The sequence below is a fragment of the Apium graveolens genome, chromosome 5 (genome assembly GCF_009905375.1).
Source record: "Apium graveolens cultivar Ventura chromosome 5, ASM990537v1, whole genome shotgun sequence".
Classification (NCBI taxonomy): Eukaryota; Viridiplantae; Streptophyta; class Magnoliopsida; order Apiales; family Apiaceae; genus Apium; species Apium graveolens.
This window is the reverse complement of record NC_133651.1, coordinates 211,917,278-211,937,517: the sequence shown is the minus strand read 5'-3', so window position 1 is coordinate 211,937,517 and position 20,240 is coordinate 211,917,278. Positions and strand designations below refer to the sequence as shown.

At 34.4% G+C, this 20,240-nt stretch overlaps 2 protein-coding genes across 2 annotated transcripts; both read left to right on the top strand.

Moving 5' to 3' along the window:
- The first annotated feature begins 8,891 nt into the window (after nt 1–8,891).
- Nucleotides 8,892–12,660, top strand: LOC141724777 (glutamine synthetase nodule isozyme-like). The gene is made up of 13 exons (XM_074527038.1): nt 8,892–9,061; nt 9,470–9,509; nt 9,759–9,862; nt 9,997–10,045; nt 10,149–10,255; nt 10,629–10,716; nt 10,891–11,019; nt 11,104–11,178; nt 11,281–11,334; nt 11,568–11,605; nt 11,746–11,905; nt 12,017–12,077; nt 12,367–12,660. The coding sequence occupies exons 1-13, from the start codon at nt 8,988–8,990 to the stop codon at nt 12,447–12,449; spliced, it is 1,062 nt and encodes a 353-aa protein (XP_074383139.1). The 5' UTR covers nt 8,892–8,987; the 3' UTR covers nt 12,450–12,660.
- A 2,033-nt stretch (nt 12,661–14,693) lies between these two features.
- On the top strand, nt 14,694–18,106 carry LOC141724776 (putative metal-nicotianamine transporter YSL7). Its single transcript, XM_074527037.1, has 7 exons — nt 14,694–15,255; nt 15,452–15,615; nt 15,757–15,854; nt 15,993–16,127; nt 16,312–16,501; nt 16,618–17,130; nt 17,328–18,106. The coding sequence occupies exons 1-7, from the start codon at nt 14,796–14,798 to the stop codon at nt 17,919–17,921; spliced, it is 2,154 nt and encodes a 717-aa protein (XP_074383138.1). The 5' UTR covers nt 14,694–14,795; the 3' UTR covers nt 17,922–18,106.
- Nucleotides 18,107–20,240: the final 2,134 nt, after the last annotated feature.

Below are 20,240 nucleotides of genomic sequence, written 5' to 3'. Positions count from 1 at the left end.
TCAGGCCTGATGGACCAGATCAGGCCTGATGGAACAAATAAGGCCCAAAACCCTGAATATTAATTAAGTTCGTAATTAATTAATAAGGGAGAAAAACAGCTATTAAGGTAAGTCCTGATGGAAATATAAATCCTTGTAGATTGGCCTCCAAGGAACCTCATGGGATAAGGGATCAGCTTCCTACTTCCTAGGACTTCAAAGTCCATTCTAATTCAGAGACTTGACCACCAAGTATCCTATACCAAGTCCAATTCAAGGACTCCCAACATCTATATAAGGGGTCTCACCCCACAGATCAGAACTACGTTTTTTGACTTGATCCTTGGCAATCAGCAAGGTACGTAGACATCTTGTTAAGGCAGATCGAGTCACGAGACACAAGAGCAGTCAAATCGAGCCTCGAATCTCACGTTCCTTAGTTATAAATACAGCAATTATATATCTTAGTTTTTAATCCATAACAGATGTTTATGTTCTATCGATTATTTTTTTATAATTTATTGTGTCTTAATTACTGTGATATAAATTTTAGATTAATAAATGTCCTTGGAATATGATATGCATGCTATATCTCTAAGTACTGACTTGGAAATGAGATTATGTGAATAGTATTGATATTCCCAAATATCCCTAGTCGAGTATTATTATTAAGGGACAATAAAAATACATTAAGACTAGTGTGTTTGTTGATTGATGATCACAGGAATAATGATACTAAAGTAAAAAACACATGCATATGTAAATATACATGGTGCTGGATAGACCCAATGTGAGATTCTACATGTCTGTTGTGTCATAAGTAATTCTCATAGTGATAATGATGTAATTGTCCCGCGACTTGAAAACATTATATTTCTATACGATGATTAATATACCATTTGATTACATCAAAAGTTACCTTTGACCGGGTAATGATAAAAGTGGACTTCGAGTATATTAGGAATTGTGTGAGAAATATGAATGATCTAGAAATGATTTAACCCTCCTAATTTTGGAGAGAAATGATTTGAAATGATAGTCTACTCATTAATCAAGGAAACCTGGATTAAAACATGAAGAGGGTGACACATAACATGCCTTGAGTTTAATCTATAATATATGGTTAAAGGGATTAAATTATATTGTACATTATTCACGAAAGTTTTAATCGATCATCATGTAATTATTATTAAATGGGTAGCAATGATGTATTACTAGATGCCGCTCATTATTTATGATTTTAAATTAGATTTAAAATTATTGCCTACGTAATAAAAACCTTAAGGGTCACACAAAGAATGATTGGAGGATTATTTAATTTAAATTCATATTTAAATTAAATGTAAGTAATTCGAATTATTTATTATTAATTAAGTAAGACTTAATTAATTAAATAAATAAGAAATTCGAATTTACTTTTAAATCTTAAATTGATTTATTGGATGATTAAGTAAAACTTTTATTAAAACTCTAAATTAGTTTAGGGTTAGAAGTCTTTTTTCTTGTCTATTTAATATCTTATTAAGACTCAACTAGGGTTTTACGTTTTTATAAGATAAAACACAAAGCCTAGCAGGTTGAGAGAGAGAGAGAGAAAAAAAAGGTGGCTTCTGATTTAGGAGTGCTAGTACACAATCATCCTCCTTTCGACCATTCATGTGGATAACTTCAAGGCGTAGATCGTTTCGCGACGGGATACATGGTGATTGTTGAAAACTTGGACCTCCATTAGACAACCGAAATCGTAAAACTTCTGAAGGCAAACATCTTAAATACGAATACAATATTGTCTTTTTGCATGAATCCTGCAACGGATTTCAATTTTTCTGGTTTTTACAATTTTTAAACATTGTTTCCACTGCGTTTTATGCCTCGAAACCCAACCGAGGGAACTGCCTCGTATTATAGGTTGTGACTCCCCCAAATCCAGGGTCAGGGATTTAGGATGCCACGCCATCTTGAATCCTGTTTAAACACTTATCTTGTACAATAATTATAAATACTCACGCATCCACAACCCCACACCTACTGATACATACACACACACGCACCGGTTATTGTCTTGAAAATGAAACAAACACATTACTAAAGTTATTAAATCCACAAGGTGATAGTTATTACAGACCAAAATTAATTAGGTCTTACCACAAGTGTAACCTTTACTTATAGTTGGACCGGAGGCCATATAAACGTTGTTTCATAACTACCTTACATAGGTCATATTTATATATGAGCCAGACTGAAAACAACAAAAAACTAATCCAACTCATACGGTCTACCTGTGGCACTGCTCCAAATAACCTACGAAAAGCTGGTCATTTCCTACTCGCTTCCGTGATGTTAGCTATCTAGCCGGCATCTTGGTTCACTGTTGTGTTGTGACATTTTAATAAAAATAAGTGCGAGCTATATTACGCAGCATAATAATTGACAGTGTAAAAAGACTGTATAAAACTTATAATTAAATCTATATATGGATATGTATTTAATTAAATTAGTTTTCTTGGTGATATACACCTCTTTCAAAATAATGCGTTTGATTAACTTATTAGTCTGCAAATAACTTAATGGTAAATCCAACACCTAGGCTTGGATTACGGTACTGCATCTCAATTTCAATTGGAAGATTAGGACATTCACCGGAGCCCCTGCTATACGATGATCAGTCGTACAACAGAATATTATTATTATTCTCTACTAGTAGAAGGATGACTCCCATACATGCAGTTGTCACTCTTGCTGCATTCGGGCATATTACGTGTGGCCCATACATTCAGGCTTTCCACATACTTCACATGTTTACATGTGGCACACCAACAATCGCTCCAGTATACAAAGTACTAGAGTCTACCTCTCCTTGTCCTTTTTAAGAGTCACATCGTATCTATGGAACTTGAACCATATCAAAGTTCCCCAAGATTTTTGCTTGTTCATAGGCACCACTCATCCCATATATGTATACATGTACTTCCAAGAATTTTCAGAGAAAGTACTACGATAATGTTAGTTGACCATTGTCAACAGATAAATAAATTAGGGGAGCTTCTTTTGACACTATAGTTAAAATAATTAAAATAAGTTGAGGTAATATTTTTTGATGATCTGAAAGTACTAGAATAATTTTTTGATATCCATAAAATATTAAAAAAATAAGATTTATAACTTTTAAATCACGTTAAATCATTTAATAAATATTTAATAATTAATGAATTATTAAATAATTAAACCTAGAATAATTTTATTTGAAAAGAATATTTGAAATAATATTCCTCAACTGATTTATGTTTAAGTAATTAAATTAATCTTTAAGTAAAATATTAATTAATAGTAATTATTAATAAAGTAGTCGTTGAAGAATACTTCTCATTTTTTAAATGAATATCTAAATTAATATTCATTATTCAAATATTTATATATAGTTGATGGAATACGATCTTTGAAAATCATTTTTAAATAAATTCGAGGTATTTAATACTTCACAAGAGAACATCGAGTCCCTTGATATAAAACAATTACGGACTTTAATCGCCCAAGACATCTCCAAAATATTTCTGGATTTTTAACTAATACAAACCGACCGACTCTCGGTCTATAAATTATACATCACGCTACTCACCAGCGTTAATATATATAATGATACATACATTGTATTTTCAATCAATATCGATGTAAAACTCGTAATTTGCAATCATGTCAATCATGACATTTATACATAAATGCAGTAAATCAGTTTCATAACACAACAATATACGGAGTAGGGGTTGTGAATTTGCCTAGGGGTTTTGAGGTGGAGAGTGCTCTCGAATTTATCCGATAATCTATAATCATGAACATTATCGCTCTATTAGTCCTTAATCGTATTTATCGTTGTTTGTTAAATACACAATATTTATTAGCGCATAACATGACTCATTCTACTCTCGTCATTAAAGTACGAGTAGTCATTAAACTCGATTTAAATTCACAATCCTTTTTTCCCATTATTCTTATTTGTTTTTACCACTCGGCTCCTCTCGCGATTTTTTAAAAAATTTTAATCGCTCGACCTCGGCTCCGATATTTTTATAAAATTGAAAAATCAATATTTTCACTTGAAATTTTTATAAAAATTTATACTAAATTTCTTACTCTCTGTAAAATTTTCATGATTTTAGAATAATTTTAAGTCGATCATTTATACTCCCAAAGTTCGTAATTCATTGCAATTTTTGTCGCGTAAATCGTATTTACTAAAACGGACCTCACTTTTGAACCGTAAATCAAAATCAAGTGATTCAAGCACCAAAATGATCCTCAAAAAAATATCTACCATTATCAAGCTTAATTTTTGAAGAAAACATAGTTTATACATTCTGTAATGTTGCAAAAAATTAAGCTTCACGATTCGAGCGTTATAACGACGTTACGTTAACGATCCACGGTTTGTTTAGTACTAAATCACTGACTAACAATCAACAAACAACAATACATTATCTGAACTACTTAATCAACTCAAGAAATCAAGATATTGAGGTCATAAAATCATCCTTAATATCCAATATACCAACAATCTTTAAATCGTCAAATCAACCACTAAAACTTTACTTTTATCCAAGATCCATGATTTTATTGAAAATTAAACTTAATTAAAGTTTGAAAAAAGGTTTATACATTTATTGGTTTCATGGGAGGTTCTCCTCTTGATGGATGATGCTTGGTGTGTCCTTGATGTGTTTAAGGAGCCCAGATCTTTCAAAGAAAATCAAGAAAATACTTGAAGTTACTATTTGCTACTATTCATCATCACTTTCATTTTTTATTTACCTAAGTAAACCTTAATGAAATGATATGAAAGAATTATATTACCTTAGTTTATGATGAGAAATCTTAGGAATTAATTTGAGTATTTATCCATGGCTTGAAGTTAGGGTTTGAGTTTTGGTTTCTTTATTTTTAAGAAAAGCCGAATGGTGAGGTTTTGAGATGAAGAAACAATGCTTCTTGTTGCTTGCTTGCTTGGTGAAGTGTGTTGGGTAATTTGTGAATAATAGATATGTATAGCCTGTAATAATCAAGAAGTATGACCACATTTTCTAAAACTACAAGCTAGGAAGTACTACCACCATGCTTCTCACTATTCATCACATCATCTTACTATTTCACTTACTATTTTCTTATCATTCCCTAATTGCATCTTATGCTAATTGATTTGCATGTCTTGCATGGGAAGTTGCATGGGTTGGGTACTTTTATTTATTCGCTTACGTATTCACTTGGTCATTTTCTCGTAATTCTAATAATTCCTCGTACGCGATTCATGAGGTAATCCTTTCTTATAAATCCTTATATTTTGTATCCTTGTGCTTGGGTTTTATTCGTATGATTTTAATATCTTGATCGAAATATGATTTTCGTATTCCTCGATAGTTCATAAAATAAGGTCATTTTGCAAAATTGATTTCCTTAAAAAACTAACGACTTTTACATACACTTATTTGGTATGTATAATCACAATATCGACTCGGAAACTTAATTTACCATTCATAATATAGCGTGGGCTAAAAAGTTTTATTCGGCCATTGGAATTACTATTCATCAATTATTTTACAAAATCCCTAAAATCCTGGTTATTACACGTGTGCTCTGAGGGGATGAGAGGGATGAGGGTCGAATAAGATTTGTGTGGTAGATGTTCAATTGAAGTTAAAAAAATAATGATCGTCATTCGATCTAGTTTTTAGTCAAAATTTCAAGTACGAAACACCACGACAGTTACATAAGAGCATTGATTTATTCATTTTGATTTTTGAATAACCACAAAAAACATATTCACATTATACAAAAAATTCCTCTGCCTGAACCTAATTTAATATTTATATTCTTGATCGATAAGTAAATTAATTTGAACAAATTAATATTGGATCTTTACAATTATTTGATAGTCTCGCACAAATAAAAAACCAAAAATATTACTTCTAAATTAAAAGAATACAATTTCATCTAGCTTATTACAAAAATGAAGGGTTAAATTTCTAGATTATTAATATTTCCTATAATATCATTCGATATCCACTCTACACATGTAGTTAGTCATAAACATACGAGTCTCGTGGTATTATTATTTTCTTAATTAATACTTAACTAGGAACATTCGCTAATAAATGAACATGTTATGAATAAATTTGTACATCAGCTCTAAATAGGCTCACTTTAATTTTTTAAAAAATTAGATCAAGCCGACCGGGTTGAAGAGAGTCGGGGATGTGGCACATCTTACTAAAATATAAATATTGATATTAAGCCTAATGAAAACATTTAGTACAAAAGAAAACTCAACAATAAATATGAATTCAAAGAAAGCATGTTAGTAGCTCAAGCCTATTCTGCTAAATGGAGTCTCGGCTCACCTCTCTAGACGAGATTCAGGCTAAAAGATATTCGGGCACACCTCTCTCCCTTGGATTCGAGCTCACATCTCTCTTCAAGATTCAATATCTACTCGCTATTAGATATTTGGGCCTCTCTCTAAGAGATTCAAATTCTCCTCTCTTTAAGAAATTTGGGCTCGCTAGAAGAGATTCGAGATCTCTAACCGAGATTTAAGCTCTCCACGCTATAAGATATTCAAGTTCGTCTCTCTTAGCTAGATTCGAGCTCTCCTCCCTTTCATATATATAAGCTCTCCTTTGTAGCCAAGATTCAGAATCACCTTCCTCTTTCTTGGATCTGAGTTCTCATTTCTCTCATGGATTCGAGATCTCCTTTATAAGAAATTCGGGTTTTCCTCGCTAGCAGGAGCCCATGCTCACTTCGCTATCAGGAGCTTGGACTCACTCCGCTAGGAAAATCTCGGACCTCACTTCGCTATCAAGAATTTCGATTCTTATCACGAACATGATTTAGAATATGGGTAACGAGCCCGCCATACTGGGAACCTCTTAACTTTTATCAACAGAGATGTGTGCTATAAACTTCAGCTCGCATCCATTGCTAAAAAAATGATGTGAGCTGGGACTTCTAGAAGATAAATTTATAGTTGGCTCGCATCGCATGAGTATGTCATGCGAGTTATAGCCATAGAAGGAGAAATGATGGACACATGTGTAGAAATGAAGCAAAGACGAGAGGCTAGGGTGCCTCGCTTCATGACTTTCTTTGAGAGGTGAGAATAACCGAGCATGAAGGTTGATGCGAGCTGAGGTGGCAGGCCGGCCCACGTCACCAAATTTTGACTATGATATGGACAATGACCCATAGATGATTGGGTGACATGAAAACCATAACCCTAATTGTGACTATGAAAACCATAACCCTAATTGTGTGACATGTTTCCCAAGAACTATGCGAGTCTTGATCTTGTACGTAGGCACCTTGTATGATTATGTTAACTAACACTTGACAAAGGGTAAAAGAAAGAACACATTCTCTATTCATTTTTTGAGAAGTTATCCACCATAAAAAATAACCTTCTTCCGCCATTAAACACCATCCTAGATCTTTTTTCCGGCTACAAACCTCCAAAATATTATTATACCAAATTCTCTCTGCAACAAAACACAAACTATGCAATTCGTATATCATGATTTTATGAACATTTATTTTGCTAAAATTTGTTTATCAAAAAAAAATAATGAGCATATTTATTATTAATCCCTAAAATATATGGTGGGCTCGTGACTCATATTCTAAATCCAGCCCGTGATAAGGGTCGGAGTTCCTGATAGCGAAGCGAGGTCCGAGATCCTCCTAGAGGAGTGAGGCCGAGCTCGTGGTAGCGAAGTGAGCCTGGGCTCCTGCTAGCATGGAGTGCCCGAATTTCTTATAGAGGAGATCTCGAATTCATGAGAGAAAGGAGAGCTCAAATCCAAGAGAGAGAGATAGAGAGAGGTGATTCTAAATCTCGGTTAGAGAGGAGAACTTGAATACATGAAAGGAAGGAGAGCTCGAATTTAACTAAGAGAGGAGAACTCGAATATCTTATAGCGAAGAGAACCTAATTCTCGGTTAGAGATCTCGAATCTCTTCGCGCGAGCCCGAATTTCTTAGAGAGAGGAGAACCTAAATCTCGAGGAGAACCTAAATCTCTTAGAGAAAAGTCCAAATATCTAATAGGAAGTATAACCCGAATCTAGAAGAGAGATGTGAGCTTGATCGAATCCAAGGAAAAGTGGTGCGCCTGAATCTTTTCTAGCCCTAATCTCGACTAGAGAGGTGAGATAAGACTCCATTTAGCCGAGTAGGCTTGAACAACTAACATGCTTTCTTTGTATCATATTTGTTGTAGAGTTTTCTTCCGTGCTAAATGTCTTTTAATCTCAACATTTTTTTATATAAGATGTGCAGGATCCCTGACTCTTTTCAACCTCGCCGTCTTGACCTAATTTTCAAAAAAAATTATGGCTATTCAAAACTCAAGTACAAATTTATTTATATCATATTCATTTATTAGAAAACCTTCTTAAATATTAATTAAGAAAGTAATAATACCGCGAAACTAGTATGTGTATACATAATTACATGTGTAGAGTTGATACAGAAGATATTCTAGGAAATATTAATAATCTAGAAATTTAACCCTTCATTTTAGTAATAATCTAGATGAAATTTTACTTACCGATCAAGAAAATAATATAAAATTAGGTTCATGCAGGGGATTTTCTTTGTAAAACGTGAATATGTGGTTATTCAAAAACCAAAATGGATAAATCAATGCTCTTATGTAACTGTCGTGTTTGGTACTTGAAATTTTGACTTTGCCGGGTTGTGTTACAAACAAAACATGTTATCAACATGCGTCATACTTTAGTGTACGGTTACGGCTACGGGACCAACTTTTTCAATGCTCATGTCATCTCTTTCTTTATCTCTAAAAAACTATACAAAGCCTCGACTATATTTCCTCATAACTTTTGTGGGTTAGTAGTTGATACTTTGAACTATTTAACGTCACAAAAGCATTACTATATGTTTTGATAAGAACCAAATTTCTCTCCTTATACTTCTATCATCAACTTTGATAGCTATAAGCCATGTCTCTTCTCAGCAATCTGCTTCACATTGATCTTTTCAAGAATCCAAACCAGATCATTGCTGAATACATATGGTAATCTTACTTTATTATAAAAAATTTAATTTCGATTTTGGTCTATCGGATACTCCTCTTTTCTTCGTACTCGAAAACTAGTTTTTTTCTGAGAGGAACTCGATAACTAGTTAGCAAATACAAACCTTGTTATTTTTTTCGAGTTTACCATATTGTTTATTTCGTTCCTTTGTTACTAAATCATATGGGTCGTTGTTATTGATCCCGACGAGACTTGAACTATTAATCTCTTTTTTACATCGGCAGAATGGCGATGCGACGTTAATTTTTTGAGATTAATGAACGGAACTATCCTGCATTTATGTACTATTTGTCATAGTTATTTACTCCGATAAAATTTGAGCTATTAATCTCTTACTAATAATGCTAGCTGAACATGACTAACCTTGAATTTCTTGTACCTGCTAGGATTGGAGGTTCTGGAACTGATTTGAGGAGCAAAGCAAGGGTTGGTACATTACAATTTTGATATATTCAATTTGATCAGTGGCGGAACAGGATGTGGCTAAGCCTCGTTTTAGCCCCAACTGATCTCCGAACAAAATATTAAAAATTAACTTATAAGACCTGACGGAATTTTGAAAACTAGTTTAATTTGCTTTTTTCAGCCCCTGATAAAATTTTGGTTCTGTTTACTCCCTGACTGAGTTTGATTAGCGATTGTTAATGGTATAGTATGTAATAATGTGTTAAACAGACTTTGGAGGGACCTGTATTCGACCCTGCAAAATTACCAAAGTGGAACTACGACGGATCAAGCACAGGTCAAGCTACAGGCAAAGACAGTGAAATTCTTATCTAGTATGTATCTTCTTCACAACTTATGTATAAATTTCATTGTTCTTGTTCAATTTTATTGAATGATCCCTACTTGAACAAAAATGTTGATCTTCTGGTTAATGCATATTTTCTTCTCTCTGTATATGTATTTTCAGTCCCCAGGCAATATTCAAGGATCCGTTCCGAAAGGGCAAAAATGTTTTGGTAAAACACTAATTAGTGCACTTACCAAATATTTCCTACTTATGCATCATTATGTATTTTAATGATTCTAAATGAGAAATAATAGAATCGAAACAAATGATAGGTGATGTGCGATGCCTATACACCAACTGGAAAACCCATACCAACAAACAAAAGAAGCAAGGCAGCTGAGATATTCAGTCACCCTAAGGTGGTTGCTGAAGCCCCATGGTATGTAATACAAAACTATTCACTTCTTACTTAATAGTTAATGGTATTTCTCATTTGGTAAGGCTGTGACATGAATAAAAGTAATCTGAAAGTCCCATACATTTACTAAATGGAGTACTGAAGGATGTTCTGACAGTGGAGCATGTATAATTGATTATCCTGTCGATGATTACAATTTTTTTGGCTCATGAGACATGTACACACCATCTGAAAAATGTCTTCGAATTTCTGTGATTCTTTAAGAGATAAGAGCCACTAAACTCTGTTTTTTTTAAATCGTATAAGAGTAATAGAGAATAATGTAACATTTCTGTTTGTCAAGACTAGTACATCGGCTCAACTCAATCTCATAATCATTCTAATACTTTGATAGGTACGGCATTGAACAAGAGTACACTCTTCTGCAGAAGGATGTCGACTGGCCTCTTGGATGGCCGGTCGGTGGTTTTCCTGGGCCACAGGTGCACCTTTTTATCTATTCCCTTACATTATGATTATATGTTTTTTGTGTTGTTCAGGTTAATGTTCTACCTATTGCAAGGAGATCATAAAACTGTCTATTACTTACATGTATACTAACTGAATTAAAACTAGAATTCTTCTGAATCCGCGTATTGATGCAATGTGAACTGTAGGGACCTTACTATTGTGGAATTGGAGCAGACAAGGCATTTGGTAGGGACATTGCAGATGCACATTACAAGGCCTGCCTTTTTGCTGGAATCAACATCAGTGGCATCAATGCTGAAGTTATGCCAAGTCAAGTCTGTATTTCGTTATCTTTGATAGTGTTTTCATTGATTATCCATTTGTATGTTATAAATTAACAGGATTTGTGTGTTAATTAGTGGGAATTTCAAGTTGGACCTGTTGCTGGAATTGCTGCAGCTGATCAACTATGGGTTGCTCGTTATATTCTTGAGGTAATCTTATTTCTTACGCTATCAAATATGCCGCACCATATAGTAGAATAATTTAATGTGTGAATTTTATTTGGCTTATGACTTTTTTTTTGATGTTATCAGAGGATCACAGAAATAGCTGGAGTTGTTCTCTCATTTGACCCAAAACTCATCCCGGTTTGTCCTATTTGTCCTACAATTTATATATGTGTGCATTCCAATATGCCGTAATAACATAGTTGTCAAAACAATTCACTACTACTGCAGTAAAACAAATACTCAGACAACTGGTTTTCTACCAAGCCATAAACTCTAATCATTATTTTATCCTCAAAAATAAAGTTTTATTGCGAAAATCTCATTTGCAATTATAAAAGTTGTCTAATCTGATGATGAGTTTGACTTTCCAGGGTGATTGGAATGGTGCAGGTGCGCATACCAACTTTAGGTACATACCGTGTCTTCAGAAATTTAAGTGATGTTTGATTAGATGCTTCCTTCGTGAATATGTATAAAGTACTTGTTTGTTTATATAAATAGTTAGCTCAAATTTTATATGAATTTTTCGATGATTTGTGTATATCACAGCACCAAATCAATGAGGGAAGATGGGGGATTCAATGTTATTAAGGAGGCAATAGAGAAACTAAGATTACGTCATAAGGAGCACATTTCAGCATACGGAGATGGCAATGAAAGAAGATTAACTGGAAACCATGAGACAGCTAATATGCACACTTTCTCGTGGGTAAGTTGTATAAGTTTAAATCCTTTAGTTGTAACTTTATTGTAATCCGAAAACCTCCAGACTGTAAGATAGGTGACTTCTAACTCAGTATTGATTTGAAATATATCTCAGGGTGTCCTGGACAGGGGAGCTTCTATTCGTGTTGGTCGTGAAACAGAAAAGAATGGAAAAGGTTCATCACTTTCACTTGATCATTTCTATAATAATATATAAACTAATGAGTAAAGAAATAGTGAGTCGAAGGGAAAATTACGTGGCATGGAAGGGCATACCTGTACGTTCCTAAAAAAATTATAACTCTAAGAACTTCATAACCTCTTGTGGCGTGGAAGGGAATACTTGTACGTTCCAAACAAAATTATAACTATAAGAACTTTATAACAGGTATACAAACTTTAATCTTCTTCTGCATGATGCATGTATTTACTCATGATTGTTTTTTTTTTTTATCGTTTTTTCAGGCTATTTTGAAGATAGGAGGCCAGCATCTAATATGGATCCATATGTTGTGACTTCCATGATTGTTGAGACCACCATCCTCTGAAAGCTTTGGAATAACAAAAAAGATAACCATTGATGAGAAATTCCATGGCTGCTTTCTCTTAATTTTAAGAGTTATGATGATAACTTGTTGTTTCTATTTCGTATTTATATTGTGCTGTATTAATAATGGATCTAAATAGTTTGACATTAAGACTTAAGTAATTTACATTGAGTTTTAATTAAGATTAAGGAAGACCTTTTTCAGTTTATAATTTGGTTTATTAGACTGATATACTAGTGAGATTGTCTTGATGTCTATTCTCGAAGAGTATAGGTTAGTTGGTTATTTACAACTCGATTTAGGGAGAGGTAAGAGTATAAGATGTTGTTGGGCCTTCCCCGACTAAACCTTCAAAGTTTTAGTTGTTTGATTACTATAAAAGAAAATGACCAATATTTTAGCCCATTATGTTGTAATATGAAGTGTTTGTATGGTTCAAAGATTTTATTAAGATCAGTCCATACAAGTGCGGCTCAATTAGCAGTAACATGAACATCAGTATATCAGACATTTTGAATAAAGGTACAATAACAAGTCACAATCCCAAAATTTACTTGTACGCTTGCCATCCACTCACATCCATGGTAATTTAGGGCCGGACTGGTAGTCATTCTGACTAATCTCATTCAATTGGTTCTTTGTATATTCAGATGAGTGTACAAAGCTGCATTTATACTCAACATGGTATCCCAGACTATATTAAACAAAACCAAAAGGGTTAATGCATAAAACAACAAATCTGGCAAGTAAGATTGTTTTGAATTGATTCATTGCATTTCATTATGATGAGCAACTATAGTAGTAAATGCATAAATATAGTGAGCAGTTGTTCTCTGACTCATTTTTACCGCTGGGGAATTGCACCTTACAGATCACCATAATTAACCACAAATAAAAGTAATTTATTGTAACATTAAATACTTCCTCCCAACTCCTAACTAGGGGTGTACACGGTTTGACCAACCCGACCAATCCAAACCGAACCGACCCTATTTCGGCCGAACCAAACCGATTTTTTTCAACCCGATATATAGTTGGGTTGAAAAAATGTCAACCCGATTTAATTGGTTTGGATATGGTTTTCGATAATTTTAAACCAATCCAATTCAACCCGATTAAAATATATATGTACATGCTAATAAGTTAATCCAAAATTATGTTTAGGCCATTTACATAGATCCATATATCTCTAACTCTAAATGTAACTTATAACCTCCGTGTTCATAGTTCATTTCGTAACAACAATAGATGTTTGATTAGTGTTATATTTTTTGCATTTATGATTCATTCCAATATTTAAAGCGTAAGCAATATTATTAGTACTTTTGATGTCGAAAATTAGATGCTTAAGACTATTTAATATGGAGGATTGTAATATTGTTTTGAACTATTTTCAAGTGTTTTAAACTTTGAAACCTCATGTTTTATTATAAATTTTTATATTAATTTTGTATATTTAATAAACCGATCAAACCGATCCAAACCGAACCAAACCGAACCAAACCGAACAATACAAATTGGTTTGGGTTACAAATTTAAACGGTTTGGGTTGGTTTGAAATTTTGAAAACCCGAACTAATTGGGTTGGGTTGCTAAATTCTCCCAACCCGCCCAACCCGATCCGTGTACACCCCTACTCCTAACTATCTCTAACTAACATGGATTACAACAAAAATGGAAAGTAAATGCAATATAACTACTACTACTACTCCTAGTATATTGGATTTATATTTTGAAAACAGGTGCAAATCATGTATGTAAAAAGTCAAAATGAGCCGGTGTTTGAAGAACAATTGTTACATTAGCAGCATTGAAGATCAAACGGCAACAAAATTTGCTGACGAGAAAAACTATAATTGTTTAAAGGTTTTTTATTCTACCCCAACCTATTAAAATTAACCAATGCCCATCGGCATACAATAATCGCTAAAATTTGTAACTTTAAGTCATTTTAATTGTTTACTTCTTAGTGGTGAATCCCCTACACACAAAAAACATCAATTAAAATGGTTAAAATTTATAAATTTCCGTATATATCGTGGGCCCACTGGTACATGGTAGAAAAACAGTAAAATTAAATGATATAAATCCATAATCTTATAGTATGTGATTGTGATTGTTTTGACTTGTGTGACCAATTTTAATGTGTACACAGTATACAAATGTCAAGACTCTCGTATTGGCTAAGCTTTTAGATATTAGCGTAACGTTTCTGTAGTTGTAAATTGTGAAAGCAGAGTAATTTTCATTCTAGTTAGACATCACTGTCAAGTCCCTATATAAAGTGATACTGAGGAACCTCTTTCTCAGATTCTACATAATTTCCAAACGTTTTTTTTAATTAAAATGGCTAGCATTCGCGACGATGAGGCCACTGGGAATGGCTATATCGACGGAGAAAGACAGGCTCGTGAGCCAGAAGAACAAATTTTAAACCACAGGAAGGTGATGGAGCAACACAACAATGGACTAGAGGATGGTGATAATGAAAAGAAAGAAGCAATGTCCATTGAAATGATTTTTAAGGACAAGGAAGTTCCTACATGGAGAAATCAATTAACTGTCAGGGCTTTTGTTGTCAGCTTTGTGTTGGGAATTTTGCTTAGTGTTATAGTCATGAAGTTCAATTTAACCACTGGGATAGTCCCTTCTCTTAACGTTTCCGCGGGGCTATTGGGATTTTTCTTTGTTAAGACATGGACTAAGTTCTTGGAACGATCAGGTATGTTGAAGCAACCATTTACCAGACAGGAAAATACTGTGATTCAAACTTGCGTCATTGCAACAGCTGGTATTGCTTTTAGTGGTATGTCCTCTTATCTTTATGTTCTACTTGTGTGAATATACTGTAAAAAGAAAATTTCCCAATGATGCAATTATCACCCTTTGTAATGATTTGTAAAATTGAAGTAGAAATAACTTAGATATACTAATATCTCCACCATTATGTTGATATCGGTTTTTTATATATGGTTAAATGCAGTTTATTGTATATTATGTAGGAGGATTTGGAAGCTATTTATTTGCAATGAGTGAAACAATTAGCAAGCAGGTAACAGAAGCTGATGATTCTCAGAATACGAAAAGCCTGAGTTTGGGATGGATCATTGTTTTTCTCTTCACCGTCAGTTTCCTAGGCCTATTCTCAGTGCTACCTCTGAGAAAGGTACAAACTTTAGAGAGATTGATAGATTATAAAGATTTAGACGGATTTACTATACAATTCAATTCCCACGTTGGAAGCGAGTTTCTGAGCATGCCTTAAATTCATTTGTTAATAATTTTCTAATGTGATTTGTTGTCTCAGATTATGATCATCGACTACAAACTCATATATCCAAGTGGTACTGCAACTGCTCACCTTATCAACAGCTTCCACACACCCCAGGGTGCAAAGCTGGCAAAGTAATTTTTCATAACACTTTGGTGCCATTGATAATAACTTTTTTGTGCTAGACTAATAATAACTTTTTAGTTACTCTTTCATAATATAAATGAATACGACGTTTTTCGACTTCGATGAATGCCTAATATATATATCAGGAAACAAGTGCAAGCATTAGGAAAGTTCTTATCCTTCAGCTTCTTGTGGGGTTTTTTTCAATGGTTCTTCACTGCTGGAAGTGATTGTGGATTTGGAAGTTTTCCTACTTTAGGGCTTAAAGCATATGAAAACAGGTACCCCTTCACCTAATTCCTTTTCCTAATAGATAAACAACATAACATATATGTTTAATTGGGAATTACATGGAAAAACAACTGGCCAGAGTTGCCAAGCTAGTCAATTTACTCTACGGCACAAAAACTAATCATAATCCAGAAAATTAAAAGTTGCTAATTGATCTTCTTTGCACATTTACAGGTTTTACTTTGATTTCTCTACTACTTATGTTGGGGTAGGAATGATTTGTCCATACATCATAAACATATCCTTGTTAGTCGGAGCAATTCTTTCATGGGGTATCATGTGGCCTCTCATTGAAACTAGAGAAGGTGACTGGTACAAATCAGGCCTCCCTTCCAGCAATCTTCATGGAATCCAAGGCTACCGGGTAATGCAAGAAAAAAAGCGTTTCTTGTAAATTTTTCACTTTCATTATTCTGTTGCATCAATATCCCATATAATCTTCATTTTTATCAAATCTAATATAACTTAATTGAACTGCAGGTTTTTATTGCAATTGCCATGATCCTGGGAGATGGACTTTACAACTTTGCTAAGGTTCTAGGTAAAACTACAACAGGATTCGTAAAACAACTTAAAAAGAAAGAGCCTAGCATGATTCTTCCACTTGCGGATATAGCCTCCCCTGAAGGCAAAGCTTCTTCTTTTGATGACGAGCGCAGAACTCAACTATTTCTCAAGGACCAAATACCATCATGGCTAGCCCTTGGTGGCTATGTATTAATTGCTTCCATATCTACAGCGGTTCTTCCTCAAATTTTTCATCAGCTCGGATGGTACCATGTCTTGGTCATCTACATCTTTGCGCCTGTACTAGCGTTCTGCAATGCATATGGATGTGGTCTGACTGACTGGTCACTTGCTTCAACTTATGGAAAGCTTGCAATTTTCACAATTGGGGCATGGGCAGGGAATGATCAAGGGGGAGTACTTGCAGGTCTTGCTGCTTGTGGGGTGATGATGAACATAGTCTCAACAGCTTCAGACTTAACACAGGTAAATAAAAAACAAATATTTCTCTATACTTCTTTTCTTCCCACATATATTTCAATCTTGTATATTCCTATGAACTATAATTTGTAAACTTAGAATTTTGGTTTTATACATTGAAAGATTAGTAAAATATGCAAACACTATCTATTTCAATGAATCAGATTAATTAGATACAAAATTGTAAAATCCAATGCTTGCAGGATTTTAAAACAGGATATATGACGCTTGCTTCACCAAGAGCCATGTTTGTGAGCCAAGTCATTGGAACGGCAATGGGATGTGTTATCTCTCCTTGTGTGTTTTGGCTCTTTTACAAGGCATTTGATGGTATAGGGACTATAGGCTCCGAATATCCAGCACCCAATGCACTTATATACAGGAACATGGCAATATTAGGAGTAAATGGATTTTCTTCATTACCTAAAAACTGCTTAACAATCTGCTACATTTTCTTTTCTGGAGCAATCATTATCAATGCTGTTCGAGATTTTACACCAAAGAGATGGGCCAAGTATATTCCACTTCCAATGGCAATGGCTATTCCATTCTATTTAGGATCATACTTTGCGATTGACATGTGTGTTGGAAGCTTGGTTCTTTTCATCTGGGAGAAGATAGACAAAGTTAAGGCTGATGCATTTGGCCCTGCAGTCGCATCAGGGTTGATTTGTGGAGATGGGATATGGACATTGCCAAGTTCAATACTAGCTTTGGCTGGAGTGAAACCTCCAATTTGCATGAAGTTTTTATCAAGAGGAACAAATGTTAAGGTTGACAAGTTCTTAAATTCTTAATTGCATTCATTCCATTCTGTACTTTAGGGAACTCGGGTTGCAGAGTATAGCTGCATTTCCCCGTTTCACTTTGCATTTTCATTTCAAAGTCACTGGCATTGACAGTGAACTGTATGTAAATGTTTAAAGTTTAAAGGGATGCAAAGAGAAAGAGAATGGATGAAGAATGCGTGTTTAATTTTCTATCTGAATTCCGATGAGCAAAGTATCAGATGCTAAAAAAATTATATAGCCATGCTTGTTATGATGCAGGACATTGTTTTCATACTTTCAGTTGAGTTATACTTGGCAGGTTTTATAAAATAGGAGTTGGTTTATAGTTTCCATTGATTTGCTTCCATAAAGTATGAGTTCACAGACTAGACTTGTTGCAGCCTACATCCAGGCCTTCCCAGTTTATTAATGCTAGTTTTTCTAAATGTCCTGAATCATCTCTCTTGACAGACTTATACAATTTGGTGACTGGTAATTTACTTCATGAATCTGAAGAGTAGCTGGTGTCTAGATTTATAGAGGCCCTGAATCGATTATATTCAACATGCATGAAAAAGATCCAACCAGTTTCCACAATAGTTGAAGCTATTAGCAGGCCCCTAACAATTTGAATGCCGTGTTGTGCGTTTGTATAGACTACCCATCTCTTGTCAACCATCTAGATTCCGATCAAATTTATTTTCTCTAAAATAGGTAAAAATTTATTTGATATATGTTAAAACTAGCTTAAAAGAAACGTTCTTTATTTTTTTTAAATTAAGCACTTGCATATATTAATAATTCTCAGAAATAAGATCACAAGCGATAAAATCCGGAGCAGTATGTACCCACTCCTGTAAACCTGCCCTTGCTAGCATATGAGCAATCGTATTCATATGAGCAATCGTATCCACTGTGCGCAAAAACTACTAACACTTTCTCGAAGTGTTTAGTTATTTCACGACACTCGCTAACAATGGCATGAAATAATTCTTTCCCATGTCACCATTCACTGCATCAACTAGAAGCTTAGAATCAGATTAAAAAATGTTAGAAAATGAAAAGTTTGTGACTTGTTTTAAACATGTTTTTATTTAATTTCCTAAAATTAATTATTGGAGGTTGATCCTTGATATGAATACTTCAATTTTCATGTTTTGATCTAAGTCATTTTTTTAGTATAATCCGTAAAAAAATTGAGTTGAAATTAATAGTTTGAAAAGAGTTGTGTGAGTTTATTTCACATTGACAAGATAATGAGAGGTTGCGTGCTTTATATAGTACCATCCCACATTGACAAGATAACGAGAGATTGGGTGCTTTATATAGTACCATCAACTAATACGACAATGTGGGTGTGCATGGTGTTATTGTGTGTCTCACATTCACACATGTGCGCTGCCGCCTCACCACGACACAGGTCGGGTCGAAGGGCGAATGTCTCGGCGTCTCGCGTACGCGAGGCGAGGCGACCCTGGCAGCGTAAGTGGGGCAATAATCACTTCAAGAACAGTTCAGGCTTCTCGAAGGCTAGGCGCTTCAGATTTGTTAAAACTCCTGTTAGAGGTAAGTGATATATTCTTTATTTGATTATATTTTGTTGTTTTGCCTTCGTGTTTTGTTTCGTTATTTGGTTTATTGCTTGTTCTTGCTTAATCCTTATTATATAACTGTCCCATTGTTGCGCGTAGTGATAAATTCTACCCAATAGAAAATACATATGCTGCCTCCCCGTGTCTTTGCCCATAACATGGCCTCCTGTAAAATTACAGCTTCAACCATTTGGGAGGTCATATCTCCTTGTATCACATTGCTCCGTGCCCTTAGAAACCCACCTGTTGCATCCCGAGCCACACATCCGACCCCAATAAAACCTGAGCCATGCTTACATGCATCTTCCACATTATTCTTAATCTAGCCCATTGGTGGTTTACTTCAAATTCTTTCCCCCATTTGCTGTTGTGTTCGACCTCTCTTTCCTTCCTCCTGTGCTTTCTTCCATTCAACCAATGTATTGAATAACATAGACTTCATACCAAACGTAGACTGATTTACTCGTTCCCACACCCACCGATTTCGATGATACCACAATCCTAACACAAAATTTCCAGCAAAGAACACTTATTTTTATCATGTACATCAACGAGTCTCTGTAGAACGATGTTTACAGTATCATGAGGTTGTACTGTAATAACATTACCCAATCTTGTAGATGACCATATCTCCCTGGAAAATTCACACTCAAACAGAACATAAACGACACTCTCTATATGGGTTTGACACCATGAACATACCATATCGACATTAACACGCTTGCTTTGCAAAGCCTCAGTTGCAGGCATGCTG

Bases quoted from the DNA above. Each gene is read 5' to 3' on its own strand.
- LOC141724776 (XM_074527037.1), top strand. From the start codon at position 14,796: ATGGCTAGCATTCGCGACGATGAGGCCACTGGGAATGGCTATATCGAC. The intron at 16,128-16,311 runs GTACCCCTTCAC...GCACATTTACAG, and splicing joins CTTAAAGCATATGAAAACAG to GTTTTACTTTGATTTCTCTA. The intron at 16,502-16,617 runs GTAATGCAAGAA...ATTGAACTGCAG, and splicing joins ATGGAATCCAAGGCTACCGG to GTTTTTATTGCAATTGCCAT.
- LOC141724777 (XM_074527038.1), top strand. From the start codon at position 8,988: ATGTCTCTTCTCAGCAATCTGCTTCACATTGATCTTTTCAAGAATCCA. The intron at 9,510-9,758 runs GTTGGTACATTA...TGTGTTAAACAG, and splicing joins ATTTGAGGAGCAAAGCAAGG to ACTTTGGAGGGACCTGTATT. The intron at 11,179-11,280 runs GTAATCTTATTT...TGATGTTATCAG, and splicing joins TTGCTCGTTATATTCTTGAG to AGGATCACAGAAATAGCTGG.